Raw genomic sequence first — 15812 nt, forward strand, 5'->3', positions numbered from 1 at the left:
CCAGCAAATTTGGAAAACACAGGAATGGCCATCAGATTGGAAAAAATCAACTTATATCCCCATACCAAAAAAGGGAAACACTAAAGAATGTTCGAACTATTGAACAGTGGCACTTATTTCACATGCCAGTAAGGTAATGCTCAAGATCCTGCAAGGTAGACTTCAGCAATTCATGGAGCGAGAATTGCCAGATGTACAAGCTGGGTTTAGAAAAGGCAGAGGAACTAGGGACCAAATTGCCAATATCCGCTGGATAATGGAAAAAGCCAGGGAGTTTCAGAAAAACATCTATTTCTGTTTTATTGACTATTCTTTGACTGTGTGGACCATAACAAATTGTGGCAAGTTCTTAGTGGTATGAGGATACCAAGTCATCTTGTCTTCCTCCTGAGGAATCTGTATAATGACCAAGTAGCAACGGTAAGAACAGACCATGGAACAACGGACTGGTTTAAGATTGGGAAAGGTGTATGGCAGGGTTGTATACTCTCACCCTACCTATTCAACTTGTACGCAGAACACATCATGAGACGTGCTGGGCTTGAGGAATCTAAGCTGGACTTAAAATCGCTGGAAGAAACATTAATAATCTCAGATATGCAGATGATACCACTTTGATGGCTGAAAGCGAAGAGGAACTGAGGAGCCTTATGATGAAGGTGAAAGAAGAAAGTGCAAAAGCTGGCCTGCAGGTAAACCTCAGAAAAACCAAGATTATGGCAACCAGCTTGATTGATAACTGGCAAATAGAGGGAGAAAATGTAGAAGCAGTGAAAGACTTTGTATTTCTAGGTGCGAAGATTACTGCAGATGCTGACTGCAGCCAGGAAATCAGAAGATGTTTAATCTTTGGGAGAAGAGCAATGACAAATCTCGATAAAATAGTTAAGAGCAGAGACATCACACTGACAACAAAGGTCTGCATAGTTAAAGCAATGGTGTTCCCCGTAGTAACATATGGCTGCAAGAGCTGGACCGTAAGGAAGGCTGAGAGAAGGAAGATAGATGCTTTGGAACTGTGGTGCTGGAGGAAAATTCTGAGAGTGCCTTGGACTGCAGGAAGATCAAACCAGTCCATCCTCCAGGAAATCAAGCCAGACTGCTCACTTGAGGGAATGATATTAAAGGCAAAACTGAAATACTTTGGCCACATAATGAGAAGACAGGACACCCTGGAGAAGATGCTGATGCTAGGGAGAGTGGAAGGCAAAAGGAAGAGGGGCCGACCAAGGGCAAGATGGATAGATGATATTCTAGAGGTGACAGACTCGTCCCTGGGGTAGCTGGGGGTGTTGACGACCGACAGGAAGCTCTGGCGTGGGCTGGTCCATGAAGTCACGAAGAGTCGGAAGCGACTGAACGAATAAACAACAAAGTTAGTTCTTTATTTGTGGACACTTGTCTATAAAAAGTTCACACTGTCCATTCAGTGGTACCTATCAGTACTAACATCTTCAATTTTATACCTGTTGCATTAGTGTATTTAATTTCTATTAGTACACTAATAAGCCAATTCTAACAACGTTGTATAAGCTGCATTCTTAGAAACATTAAATCGTCATAGCAATATTAGAGACTGCTTCACATTTGCCAAAATGGGTTAAATTTATTAGGAAGTTCTTCACAAAAGCTCTTTTGAATCAAGCAGGATCATCACATGAGCACAATAAGGCTTGAGCAGAGGAAAACCTTTATTGTTTTGAGCCTGAATGTAGTAACTGCAGTAAACAAGGCCATAGAATTAAATATTGGGCCTCTACAAGTCAGATTAGAGGAAGTGTGAATAAATTTCATTTCATTTTCCTACTCCTTTTTAAGTTTATAAAAGGTGGAAGCATACATTTATCCTCTACTGATGTGAGCAACTTATGACTCTAAGACCATATGTGGCTCTTGACCTAATTGCATAAATTTCATGATCTAATTTCAAATGCTCTTTGGAAGCAATAAATTCAGAACTCTGCTTAGACCCTTTTGTCCCTTCTAAAACCATAGAATTGGAAGGGACCATAGAGGAAATCTAATACAACCCCCTGCTCAGTGCAGGATCCACTGCAGCATCTATGACAGATGAGCATTCAACCTCTGTTTGTTTGAACACACCTGGTGAAGGAGAATTCACTATGTAATGAGGTAGCCCATTCTGTTGGCTAACAGCTCATACAGTCACATTCCTCCTGATGTCTAGCCTGGATCTGCTTGTTGTTTTAATCCATTGGTTCTATTTGGGGCAATACAGAAGTCTACCCCCTCTTCTGTGTGACACCCTTCAGATATTTGAAGACTGGTATCATACTTCCCTTTGGTCATCTTTTCTGTAGGATAAACACACCCAGATACTTTAAACATTTCTTATGGGGTTTGATTTCTAGACCCTTCATCATTTTGGTAGCCTACCTCTGAACTTGCTCCAATTCGTTACTCGCCTTTTTAAACTGTGGTGCCCTGAACTGGATGTGGTACTCCAAACAGATGGAACAATTACTTCCCCCAGCAGCTTACTGCTGGGGGGAACAAACCAAGAAGGAAAAAAAAAACCAAGAGAAAGGAGTGTGGAAAGATTCAGTTTTGGTTCTGGGCCTACCCACCACTTGTTTCAGTTTTGTCTGCTATTTTCAAGTGGTCTGAACAGATTCTCTTGAGGAAATGCAACTCTTGAAAGCAAAAGTTACAGGGGAATTAGTTTTTGGGTGAGGTGAGACTTATATGCATCTCTACTTTTTAGAAACTGAGAAGGAAAAGCATGACTTATTCACACTTACCTTCTTACAGCTTCTTCCTCAAGGATATCCAAACTGCATCCCACTTCTACCCCTAAAGTTAGCATAAATCAAAAATTGTTACTACTTGCCAGGTTTATGAAGGATCCTAGAGAAACTCCCCAGGAGTCTGAAATTTCATGGTTCTCTAGTTCCAGAAATTGGCAGGATCATTCATTTTGCACAACATAAAAGATACAGACAGTTGGAGATGTAATACCATCTAGGTTTTAGGAAAGAGGCCATGTGAAACAAAAATGTGGCTTGTCTGGTTTGGTCTTAACTCACTGTGATAATCTAGTAATTATAGTGTGTAAACCACGGCTAAAATCTCAGCATGTTGTACAAACCCAGCCAATTATGTCTTATTCAACAAGCCATGGTTATGAAATCTTGACTTCGCATGTTAGGACAAAAACCTAGTCGTTGTGGTTTATAAACTATTGTTGATGACTTGGCCTGATGGGTGGATGCAGCTAACGGTTTATTCAATAAGCTATGGTTAAACAAACCGTGATTTACCATACTGTGTGAACTAATTCAGTATGTGATTTGGGATAGGATGGGAGCAACTAGAAGCCATAGACTTATCCCATTTTCTACCTACTGGCAGTGACACAAGCAACTAAAATTCCTATCACTTTTCTTTTCCTCCATGAGTCGAAGGTCTTAACGTAAAGCATGTGGCAGAAAAAAACCCTTTATCCCACTTGCTACTCTTACCTCATTTGTATCTGCAGATGCAGTACTGTATATTATTTTTCCAAATGTATGGAGTTTGTGAAATAGAATCAATGTGCATAAGCCTTTCCTAAACTGACAGATATGTTGGACAACAACTCAAATCACCCAAACCAATTAAGGACCCTGTTGGATGAAGATGAAGAAAGCTGTGAATCAAGTTATCAGAATGACACAAAACTGGGGAATGCTAATATACCTAATAAAAAAACATGCAAAAATCCAGGATAGAATGTTGGCTCACATACTGCAAAAAATCACAGATAGGGTTTGACAAGGCAGAACCCAGAATAAACAAGCTTGGCAGGCTACAGACAACCATTTTTGTAGTACTAATCAGTCTTCCCTCTCCTCCATTACCAACTTTTACTCCCTGTTGGAACATAAAATTCAAAAGCTATATATGAGTCTATGTCTCTGTTAATAGTAATTAGGTGAAGACCATCAGTTGGGAGCTGGGGACAGAAGGGAGAGTTCAGTACTTTCTTCAGTCACATTTATTAAGCTCCTACAGTTTTTTATCCTCCTTCTACTATCCTTATTGATGCCACTGCCGAAGGCATAGATAAGGACTTCTTTTCTAAACCTGGTTCCAATCTGTTTCTTCTAACTGCATACTGCTTCCCCAACTTTACATCTATTTCAAATTTCAAACATCGCACTAAGTCCAAATATGATTGTTTTATTTTGACTCAGTGTGTGGTACAAGCCCAGCCATTGTGATTGATTCATTAAATTACAATTAAACAAACTATGGTTTACTGTGTTGTGACTATACTATACACATAAACACTCCAGTATACACTCCAGCCTGGAAGCAGCATTCATGAAACGGAAGGGAGATCAGGAGAAATAGCAGGCAGCTACTATTTTGTGGCAAACATTCGAAATTATTTTATTTAGGACGGCATTTTATCATTTATTTTAACAGTTTAAATCTTTTTTTCCCCAAGTGTTAATTCTGATGTCAGTTCTTTTATATAAGAAATGCTATATAAGTTTGTTTTTATTACTATTTTGCTTTGTAGAGTTTGAGAATTGTTTTAAAAACTGAAATATACAATATTCCAGCCAAATAGGAAAATATTCTACATTCCTCCTCTTCCTCACTGTTGAACTCAACTCTAGATTTTACAGGAAGGAGAAAAGATGTCAGTCTCTCACTGCTCCAGATCTGCTTTCAGGAAGAAGAAACAGAATAATACTCCTCTGCACAAAGAGTCATGCAGTGCTTGGGAAGGTTCAATATTCCTCAAATATTATCTCCATATTACTGTCTTAGTTTCCTATAGAAAAGAATATCACTTATTAATGCTGAGGACTACATTTACCTCTGTTGGTTTGACTCCTCAAACTTGTGTCAGATAGACTATTTAAATTCTTATATCTAAGAATATAACGAAAATCATTCAGATATGAAACAGCAATTCTATATTCCACACCTTTATTTGCATAGCCATCTTTTAAGTCACTTTTCTAGCCTTTCTGGAGTCCTACTGCAACTAGTTTTACTGGAGAATTACTCTGAGAAGGAATCTGGGGACAGGCTAACGGATCACTTTACTCTCTCTCAAAGGCCAAGTGATATTGCTACAAAAATTAGTCAATCGCAAAAATACATTTTATGTCTTTTTTTTATCCTTTGACTAGAAATGAAGACTACATTTCTGGTGGACTGTATGTGGCATGCATGGTTGGCCTCTCTGTTAAATATGATGGAATACCGGGAAGGTATGTAAGAAAAGAACACTGAAACACTGAAGTAACACTGTGGGGGGAAAAGGATGATGAAGAGAGTCCTGGGAATTGAGCATTTTATACATTAAACCATGTGCCCACCAAGACCCAACATGGCCAACGACTATAGCATTTTATTGTGTGAACAGCATTAGAATCCTTAACTCATTTATTCTTGTTGAACCATAGCGGAAATTTAATTTCTGGCATCTTTAGGTGGAACAGAAAAAATTATCTGGAAACCTTTGATAATTACTCCCAGTCAATGTTGATACTACTAAGCTAAATTGTCTGTCTAGCACTGAAACAGCTTCTTCTATTCCTATGAGTTTTTCATGATTATTGTCATTTTACATTTAGAAAGAAAACTCTAAATATATAACTTGTGACTGAGCTGAGATTACAACTTGTGTAAATCCCAGCACTCCATTCACAGGATCAACCTGGTTGTGATTACTTCCCATCTCTCAAATTTTATTGCATCACTCCTACCAAAACACAAAAATAGTTTTGTACATCCATGAGAAACATTATACACAAATAACTCATGTCTTCAAAAGATTCTTAGGCTCCATGAATAATTACAATGAAAGAAATTTAATAGATTTTCCATCCTTCTGCCTATACTTCTATCTCAATCAGTTTCTTCAGCATCTATTTTATTGACTTCAAAGATATGCTCAGTAATCTGTTTTTCTAAGGTGATGAGCTAACTCAACCATGTGCAATTTTTTTAAAGTGCAAAATCTTTCCTTTTAAAAGGAACTAGCAATAAAATCTGATTGTTATTATACTTACATTTATACCACTAATTTCAAGAGATATGTTCTAGTGTCACCTTTCTGTAAACAAAATATAAATGTCTTCCCTTAAATTGATAACAAAACTGCACATAGTCCTTTATTAAAACTACAAAATAAGCAGTGGCCAACACAAGAATATTTTCTCCATAAACATGCAACATTGCTATCTCAGAATACAGTATTTCCCTAAAATGAGTGCCACACATTTCAACCTGCACTAAAGAACACCAAAAAATAACTTCTGCTTCTCAGAGGATGAAAACAATATTTTACACCTAAGCATTAGTGGACACTAAGTTTTTTTCATCATAATAAAATAGGTTTAGAGTATATGCAAACCTGAAGATCCACAAAAGTAACTAATTAAATATTACAGCCGCATATGGTTTCTTGTCAACGTACAAAGTAGTTATATAGATTAAAGAAAATAAAATATTTACATACCAACTTGGAGTGATGGATGTAGAGGCAGAGAATCTCGCATTTTCTTCCATATCAGAGGAAACAAGAAGCCTGAAAAGACCCCCTCCCACAATTAGCAATGCTCATCTCTCTCTCCCCACCTCCCTGAAAATATTAATTATCTTCTAGGATCTCAAGTTCTCAGGCCACCTGCTCCTGGATTATATGCATATTAATAACTTGGGACACTTCTTGGTGGCCCTGTAGAACAAATAGGGTGGCCCATTTGGCTACCCATTTCTCACCATGTGTCTCTTCTAAAGATTAAGTTAGGCTGATTCTTGATCCATACTGTCTGACAAGGCCATGATTATCTGTGCAATAGAGCTGGGGAGTCTTACTCCCCGTATCGTAACATAACGTATCTTTGGGAGCCACACTAACTACTCACTGCCCATGAAGGTTCTAGGCCTACAAGCCCCTTTGTCTCGAGAAGGGGAAAAGGGGCAGCCTCTAAAAGCACTGAGCTACAGGAAATAAATAAATAAAAGCCGATGCTACCTGTCCTGTCTTCCCCCCATTGCACCATCTCCACCCTTTCCATGGTAAGGAAAGAACTGTTCTGAAGTGGTAGCTTTTAACAGGTTTCAGAGATAAAGCAAGGAGAGAAGGAAATAAAGAAAGTAACTGATGCTTGGGTTAGTGAGAGGCTCAGAATCTCTTCACAGGGAGAGGCTGCATGTAGGAAGAAGCAGATACGTAAGACGATGTACACATTAAAGAGTGATAATGCAAGCAGAAAGACATGTGGACAAAAGAAAAAAGCATCTCCCAATAAAGCACTACATCTCCCAGGATCAGAAAAGGGATGCGCTCAGCAGTAGAGCTGATAGGATCAGTTTAATAAATCTGGTTGAAAGAAAAAAAGAGCCTTGGCAGAAATAAGTTGATGGGGGGAGGGGATGCACACAGAAGTGATACAGATGTGATAAACAGATGATATGGACATGCAGTGGTTGACTAGGAATGCTTGGGGTGGAGGATGTGCTGGTGGGGCTTCATGCAGAGGCAGGATCAAGCATGCAGGACAGTGTTTGCTATTGCCCTTCCTCAAGTGTAAGTAATTACTGCGGCCTAAGAACTGGTGCTGGACAGCCTCCCCCCCCCAATAGAAAGGATATGGCCATTCGGTGATCTTTTTGGCGTATTTCCTCACCACGTTGTCTTCGCTGAAGAGGAAGAGGGAGCGGTTGACAGTCAGACAGTTCTGCCGAACAGGAATGGGGTTGTAGAGTGCCATGGTGCGGGCTCGCTGGGCCATCGACTGTTTGTATATCCTCTGGGCCCCTGGGGGACCACCTTGCCGAACGCCCCCAGCACCCCGGCCACCTCCGCCGCCTGCTGTTCCAGAGCCAGCTCCCCCTGAACCTCCTGCCCCATAGCGGGCTGGCACCTCATCTCCAAACCGAGCCATCCTGCAAAGAGCAAAGGGCCGGGGGTTATGCTGCTGAGGATGTTGCTGGAGAGAAGCTCATCACATCCCATCGGCTGCTGTCGATGCTGCTGGGGAGCTTGCAGCAGAGGGAGGGGGCACTCAGGCAGGAGCACAACCAAGGAAAGCAGCAGAGGTCCTGGACATGGTCACTCGCACCTCCCAATGTAGGATGGAAATGATGTACAAATTCTCCCCACCTCTAGCTAAATGACTGCAACTGGGGAGGGGGGACACACCCCAAGAAGAAAAAAAATAACTCCAAATATTAGGTTGCAGTTAGTAGGGAAAAATGCAGCAAACTGCTCCTAAAACAAATTGCAGTGAAAAAGATTCAATGCACCCTCAATCAAAAATATTTCAATTAAAAAAAGACATTGCCTTTGGGAGGAGGAAAAGAGGGGGGATGACAAATTAAATGTAGTGACAGCAGTACCTCCTCCCTACCAAGGAAAGAAAAATACAATTAAAGAAAACGAATGCACCAATTCCTCATTCCTACTCCTGTTTTCAAAGCTCAAGGGGAAACAAATTGAAATAAAAATAAAAAATAAAAAGACACCATCAAAATTAGCCTCACACAGACCAGATACTTCAGTTCAATTTAGTGAGAAAAATGCAGGCTTCCTTTATACCGAGCAGCTTGGCAAATATCTGCACTCACAAAAAAGAAAAAAAGATATAAAATATATCTTTCTATCAGATTTACGAAATCAGTACTGTACTTGCCTTTCCATCTCACAAAACAATGCACTGGTGAAAAACCCCCCCCAATGATAATTGTACAAAAAAGAAAGGCAGAAATAACTTGCAAATACACACACCAAAACAAAAATCAAATCAAAACAAAAAATCTAAAACCAAAATAAAAGCCCCCCCCCTCCCAAGGTTTGTTTTCACTTTAGCTCCATCCTGCTATCTTCAGCACTGTCCAAGGTCTGAAGGTAAAAGGGGTTTGGGCTCCCCTTAAGCGGTTGAAGCTGTAGGATATTCCTCCCCCCCGTGCTATCCAGCAGCCTCTGCTTTCTCTTTTTTTCACCCGGTGTGACTGCGTGTATAATTTTCTCTCTGTGTGTCAGTTTTGCTTCATCTTGGAGCTGAATGCAGCAAAGAAATCCTGTAAAATCCAAAAATGAAGGAGAGAAGAGAAGTTGTTTCCATCCACCATCTACTCATAAGGTTCCCTGGTTGCTGCAATGTCTAGTATTTTTTTTCTGCCCTGTATTATTCCTCCTCCTCCTCCTCCTCCTCCTCCTCCTCCTCCTCCTCCTCGATAAGCTAAAATAAGACTGGTGTTACGGAGGGAGGCAGGCAGGCAGGCAGGCAGGCAGGGAAAAAAAGAGAGAAAAGGTCTGATTCACTGGCAGGTTCAGCTCCAATGTGCAGCAGTGGATCGATTTAATGCAAGCACAGAGCATCCCAAAGCCTCGGCCAGGCTTGGCACATGATGGCCTGGAACCAATAGCAGGGGCTACAGCCCAACCAAACCCAGCTGAGTTTATACAGGGAGAGAAGCACACACACACACACACACACACTTGATGGGGTAGGAAAATCCTGCATACAAATGGTCTCTCTCAGCAGTCTATACCATAGCATATTAGACGGATGTCAGCTTTCCACTATAAGATCAGTCTTTCCATTGGAATGCAGAAACTTGAATATGCCCCCCTTTCCCCAAAGATAGGCTTGTTTTGTATTTAAAAAGGTCAAAATGGGATTGTCTTGCTTTAGGTCAGATTTGTGGAGAGTATCTGTTGTGTGTGCATGTTTGTAAGGCAATTACAGTTAGCAAGAGGGGAGAGAGGAGAATGTTAGGGTTCTAGAGTTCCAGGACAATATTGGAGATACTATGCTACTGGAGTAACAATCTGCAAGGTAGTATAATTTTTTAGGAGCCAACTCTCCTTACAAAACTCAATGTACGCATAAAAGTACAGGCACCTGCTATGGTGAAGGCATGGGAATGCATATTGATTATGTGTGCAATAGATTTTATAAACTGTGGTGGGCAAAAAGCTGAGATGCCTAAGCAAACAACAGAAGTGACAATCAACTTATTAAAACAGATGTTCCAACATCACCTTTTATACCAATATAAAAATGCCAGTTAATTCCAGTTCCTAGATTCTGAGCCCAGTTCTGTGAGTGTAAATCATCATTATCACTATTATGGGCTCCATGTTTAGCATCCTGGTATAAAATTAGGTCCATTCCAGGGCTTTACATTACTGCTAGAGGAAGTGAAATGTTCCCCAAATGATCTTACAAAACTAAACTACATATATAGCAAATTAATTAATGTAGCAAACCAGAATTCATAAACAGGTTTCTTTGAAACTTAGGGAATCTTCTATATGTCACCACAAACTTTTATTTCACAGGTATGTGATAATAAGGAAGAGGCCTGTGGAACTGAGCCACAACACACAAAAAGCTTGATGCCTGGCCTTAGTTGTTATGGGTGTAATTAAATGGCTGCTACTCAGTGGATAACTCAGTGGTAATGGCGTTCCATTTAGTCATGCCGGCCACATGACCACAGAAGTGTCTACGGACAAACGCCGGCTCTTCGGCTTTGAAACGGAGATGAGCACCACCCCCTAGAGTCGGACACGACTGGACTTAATGTCAAGGGAAACCTTTACCTTTACTCAGTGGATAGTTCTATTGTTACCTCTATCATGTTTTTTTAAGCAGTCTGTTGGATGCCTGCTTTCTCTACTTCCTTACTATTCTGTCACATGAACATGTTTCGTCATGGTTTTGTCTTCTATAGCACATTTTTCTGGTAGCTGCACAGCACAATCCTATTCATTATAGCATGGCAAAGACACCACCCAGAAGTTTTGCCATTAGTAGTCCCATAATGAAAAGGAACAACATGTACAATGAGGCAATTAAAAGATGGTCAAGAAAGGTTTCTGTAGAATCAAAACAAATGCTGAGCATTCTTATTGCTGTATATAGTGATGGGGCAACCAGATTTTCTGATTGCATAACTTGTGTTAAAGTAATGCCTGCTGTGTGATGTGGACTGTGCCAGAATCAATGGTACCAAATATTGCAGTTGTAACTGTAAGTCTCAACCTCCCCTTTTTGTCCCTCTCTCCCTCTCCCTTTTCTATTGAAAACATCATATTGGATGGATCATATTGAGGAACCAATATAATAGTCAAGGTGTGTTTTCTTAAACAAACAGGAAAAAGCATGTAATGTGAATAGGGAAAAGGAAAGAAGGGAGGGAGGGAAAACCTTCCAGATATTGCTACATGATTCACAATTTAGTGCAATGATTTTCAAGATGACAAAAGTATCCTTATTGGTGTATATATACAGTATATTTATATATAAACATGTGTATATGTGTGATCTAGATAGACAAACAGACAGACAGACAGACAGACAGACACAACCAGTAAGGAATATGAAAGAAGAAAACAATACATCTTATGCATCAGTGGTAAGCAGACAGGTGCCGACGGGCACTAGTTCGGCTGTAGACGTATTTTCTGAAGACAAACTGGCCAAAGGAACCTTGCAGGCAGCCAGTAGATGAGGAGGATTCCAAGCTGTTTCTACAGCCCATCTTAACAAGTAGAATTCACACTGGAGCAGAATCCCTAATCACAGATAAAGGTGTCTTCCTAGATCAATGCCAGCTAACGTCCACAGCAATGCCTCTGAAGCTGCTGAAGGACCCAAACCCAGAACAGCATATCTCAGAGAGGGTGGTAGCCAACCAGATTTTTACCAGGTCCACATCTCATCCACCTCCAAATCTTGGATGGGCGAGACCTTATTATACACAGACCTGGCTTCTACCATCAATTTCTTGAGGCCACAGTCACCCTATAACTTTTGTGCTGGCAAAGCAAAATGCTACCTTTTAACACCATGCTTAGGTCAAACATGCATTCTTAAAAATGGCGAGTGGCTAGAAGGCATACAACATTTCAAATGGCAGGACCGAAAGGAGGGAGCAGCTGTACTAGTTTACTTCCAGCCAGTGAGTGTTTTGTGGTTGACCATGCCCCAATGGCAGGTCTTTGGTGGACAGAAGAAGTCTTTGATGTGATGTGCGCTCAAAATTACAAATGCGTCCACTGGCTCAAAAGGTTGTCTTACCTGCACTATGGATAGTATCTTATAGCAGTAGTGCTATAGTGATTCTGGGGCACAATTCATTACCTCCTTGCTCTTACTTCAAAAATAAGGTAGCAAAAGAGAGGGGAAATAAAAGAAGGGGCAATGACATTATTCCTTATATATCACTATGAAATCATAACACTCTACAAAAGGGTAGATTACCTTGACAAATTAGAATAGTTGTATGTTCCATTTTTTTCTTTTATAATTACCCTAGCCTCTTTTGGGATGTACTCCAGAAGACTGACATTTTGATTCATCCTCAGTCATACTGTTGCAATGCTTAGTGGTACAGATTCCATACGTTTCCTATGAACTTCACACAATCTCATGCTTGTAACCATAGCTTTTCCATAAGTCAGATTAAAGCAATACCATAATCTGCTTTCACAGCTAACTGGTATGAAGGAATATGCCTAGTTGTTTCAATAATCCGATTGCACTGATCTGTATTACCAGAATTAAACCACAGAAATGTAGACTTCATTGCCATACTGCAGACCCCTGCTTTACCACACTACAGCTCAGCTGCTTGTCCCCCATACATAAGCCATAAGCTGGAAATGAAATGGACTTAAGAAACCCCTTTCAACCTCTTCCTGCATTTCGGATATGGTGGTGTTCTAACGTTCTGTTTGGATCATGTTTACCAGGTCCCTTGATTGGTGGATTCCATTTTTAACCTCCTGGAGGAGGGAGGGAGGGAGGGAGGGAGGAAGGAAGGAAGGAAGGAAGGAAGGAAATATAGTTTTACATTTTCCAATCACTTGACTAGAAGGGGAAAGTAGCAGAACTCTTATCTGTTTGAAGGAGGAGAAGGAAAAAGGTCCGTTTTTTCACTATTTAGTCACTGAACTTGTTAAAAAAACGTTTTTCACCTTCTATTGGTGAATCTGTAAAAAATGGCCATGGAGGGGAACAACCAGTGGCTAGAAGGGAGGGGCTGTTCCTGCCACAGGGCAGTGTAGCTGATTGAGGTAGAACTGAATGAAATGAACTGTAACAGGTGAACCAGACAGTACTGCTTGAGATGGCACAAGACAGAAAATATTACTATTGACACAGAGCAGAAAAACGTAAGTGGAAGTTAACTTCCTGGTAGGATGGATGTGGGTAGTGCATTTCTGCATTATGCATTTCTGTCCTCAAGAAATGGTTAGTGTCCATACAATACAGATGGCTTTTGATTACGTAACACAGAGTCAGATACCCCAGTCCTTTACCCAAGACTTAAAATAACTCACATGATAAAAACAATAAAACACAATAATCCAAAACACTATACAATCACATCATAATCAATACAACATATTTCACATGTTTTCTCTAAATAAATAAAAATAAAACAAATTTTGTGTTCATACATTTTTAAATGATCTGCTCAAGATCAAAAATCTGATCTGCACCTGCCTTTCCCAACATAAGGCCACACAGCACTTCAGAAATTTTGATCATTGTTACCTCTTGTACCCTTTCAATCAAACTACAGCCATACATGTACATTTTTCCAATTACACTACCTGTACCTATAGTATTATCATCTTTCATATTTTCACATTTACGATTAACTTTTCATCAATTTTTCTTGGACACTAATGTTTATAGCATTCATTTCATTTCCACTCTTTAATATATCACTAACATTTCCATACAATTCTCTAAAATGCTCCATCATTCCCTCACTTCAGATTCATCCCAAATAATTTCATAATTTTTATTTTTAATTCCATTTTTATCTTGTATTTGACTTAGAATATAAGAGAAGCATATGGTAAAGAGCATGAATCAATGGATGAAATAAAAGGAAAAAAATGGATATATTGTGTGTTTTTGAAATAGAGAGAATGGGTGGCTCTTGGTTTCATCTTTTCCATCTACTTCCAAAACAATTTTATCTCATCAAAACTGTTTTGCATTTTCTTTAGCTCTTTTAACATTGCTCTCTACCAAGAATGTAGTCATTCTTTGCTGTTATTTTTTTCTCTATGTACTTTATCTAGTATCTTTCTCTTGTCCTCATTTTTTGCAGCACCCATTCTTTTAACTGCATTTGCCTCACCTACAGCTTTTCACTTCATTCCATAAAGCATATTTTTCATACTTCCCACTAGTGCAATTCTTCTGCCTTCTGTTGCACTTTATAACATAATTCTTTTCACTCTGTCCACACAGCACCCATATTTGTTCTCCTTCATCTATTTTTTGTTCATTCTGTTGGGAAATTCTCTTCCAATGTTTTTTCTTGCTGGGATACCTACTTTCTCCTCTTGCAATCATCCTCAGTTTGCTCATTTCTTTCCCTTTTTTTTTTGTTCCATATCCATCTCCCCCAAGATATATTCTTGTCACTACCCGAAAAAAATGAGATGTCTCACATTCAAAAGTCTCATAACCCTTGTATCCTTTACCAATTCTTTTTATCTTTCATTAAATGAATCATGCTTTTAGATTTATACTAATTCTTTTGCCACTAATTCATGTACATATGAATAGACTTACACTTAAACCACACATTCAAAACAAACATATCTTTTCCTAGGCATATGCTCAGCACAATTCTCATTCATATTTGGGTTTCTAAATTGCCCATAATTTTTTTTCTGCACTCTCTCATCTTGTTCCCATCCACCTGTTCCTCTCAATTAGCAGAATAACTTTCCCCCCAGATTTCCATTAATTCAGAATGTTGCACAATTTTTCCAAAGACTCATTCGTGGTTCTTTCTTTATCACATTCATTGGAACATAACATGCAACTACACCAAACTATGAACTACTACTTTCAAATGCACAACCAACAGCCTGGATGTTATACCTTCTGACACACATTTAGCCATTTGATTTGTATTTAAACTTACACTTTCACTTCCCTTCATCTATTCATCAACTCCACTCTATAAAATTAGGCCAACTTCATCCAGACACATTACATACTTTCCATTCTTTTCAAAAACACACAAAATTCTTTTTTTCCTTTCATTTCATCCATTGATTCATGCTCTTTATCATATGCTTCTCTTATATTCTAAGTCAAATACAAGATAAAAACTATTATTATGCGTGTGAACATGGCTCACATGTTAACATATAATAAAGGGTATTTGCAAATACAAGATAAAAACAATATAATAAAACAGTTAACAAATATGAATATAAACCATATACCATAATACTATAGGAATAAAGCACATAATAGATGTATAAAGTCACAGCTAATTAGCATTGAGAAAGTAAGTTCTCTCCACTGATTTTTCTCAGAGGACCTGCCCTAATACCCAATAGCATGTTCATGATGGGAGTGTCTTCCTGGACTTGTGGCTCCTACTAGAACAGTAGGTAGAAGACATGGCTAGGAGATCTTTGCCCAGCTTTAGGGCCAGAGAACCCTGCTATACTAACTTATGCCCTCATTACCTCCTGTTTAGACTACTGCAACATGCTCTGTATGGGGCTACCTTTAAAAAACAACCAGAAGTTTTAGCTGGTACAAAACGCTGTGGGTCAGATGCTCACTGGCACTTACCATTGGAAGCATGTGAAGCCGATATTGCAGGCCCTGTGCTGGTTGCTATTAGCTTCCAGATGCATTTTAAAGTGTTGATGTTAGCCTATAATGCTTTTTACGTTTTGGCTCCAGGTTACCTACAGGACCCACTGGAATTGTCCGAACTGTTATAATCATGCTAGGATAAGAGTGCCCCCCACTTCTGGGAGGTCAAGGGGGCCAGTG

General features: G+C 39.5%; 1 protein-coding gene across 1 annotated transcript in view; it reads right to left on the bottom strand.

Annotated features, from left to right (window-relative positions):
* The window catches only part of CACNA1A (calcium voltage-gated channel subunit alpha1 A), a 269796-nt gene extending 261828 nt beyond the window's left edge, over nt 1–7968 (bottom strand). Inside the window, exon 1 of the mRNA XM_063292909.1 lies at nt 7624–7968. Within this exon, the coding sequence (XP_063148979.1) occupies nt 7624–7916 (293 nt within the window). The 5' untranslated portion in view covers nt 7917–7968. The remainder of the gene's footprint in view (nt 1–7623) is intronic.
* Nucleotides 7969–15812: the final 7844 nt, after the last annotated feature.

Source organism: Candoia aspera, chromosome 2 (genome assembly GCF_035149785.1).
Source record: "Candoia aspera isolate rCanAsp1 chromosome 2, rCanAsp1.hap2, whole genome shotgun sequence".
Taxonomy (NCBI): domain Eukaryota; kingdom Metazoa; phylum Chordata; class Lepidosauria; order Squamata; family Boidae; genus Candoia; species Candoia aspera.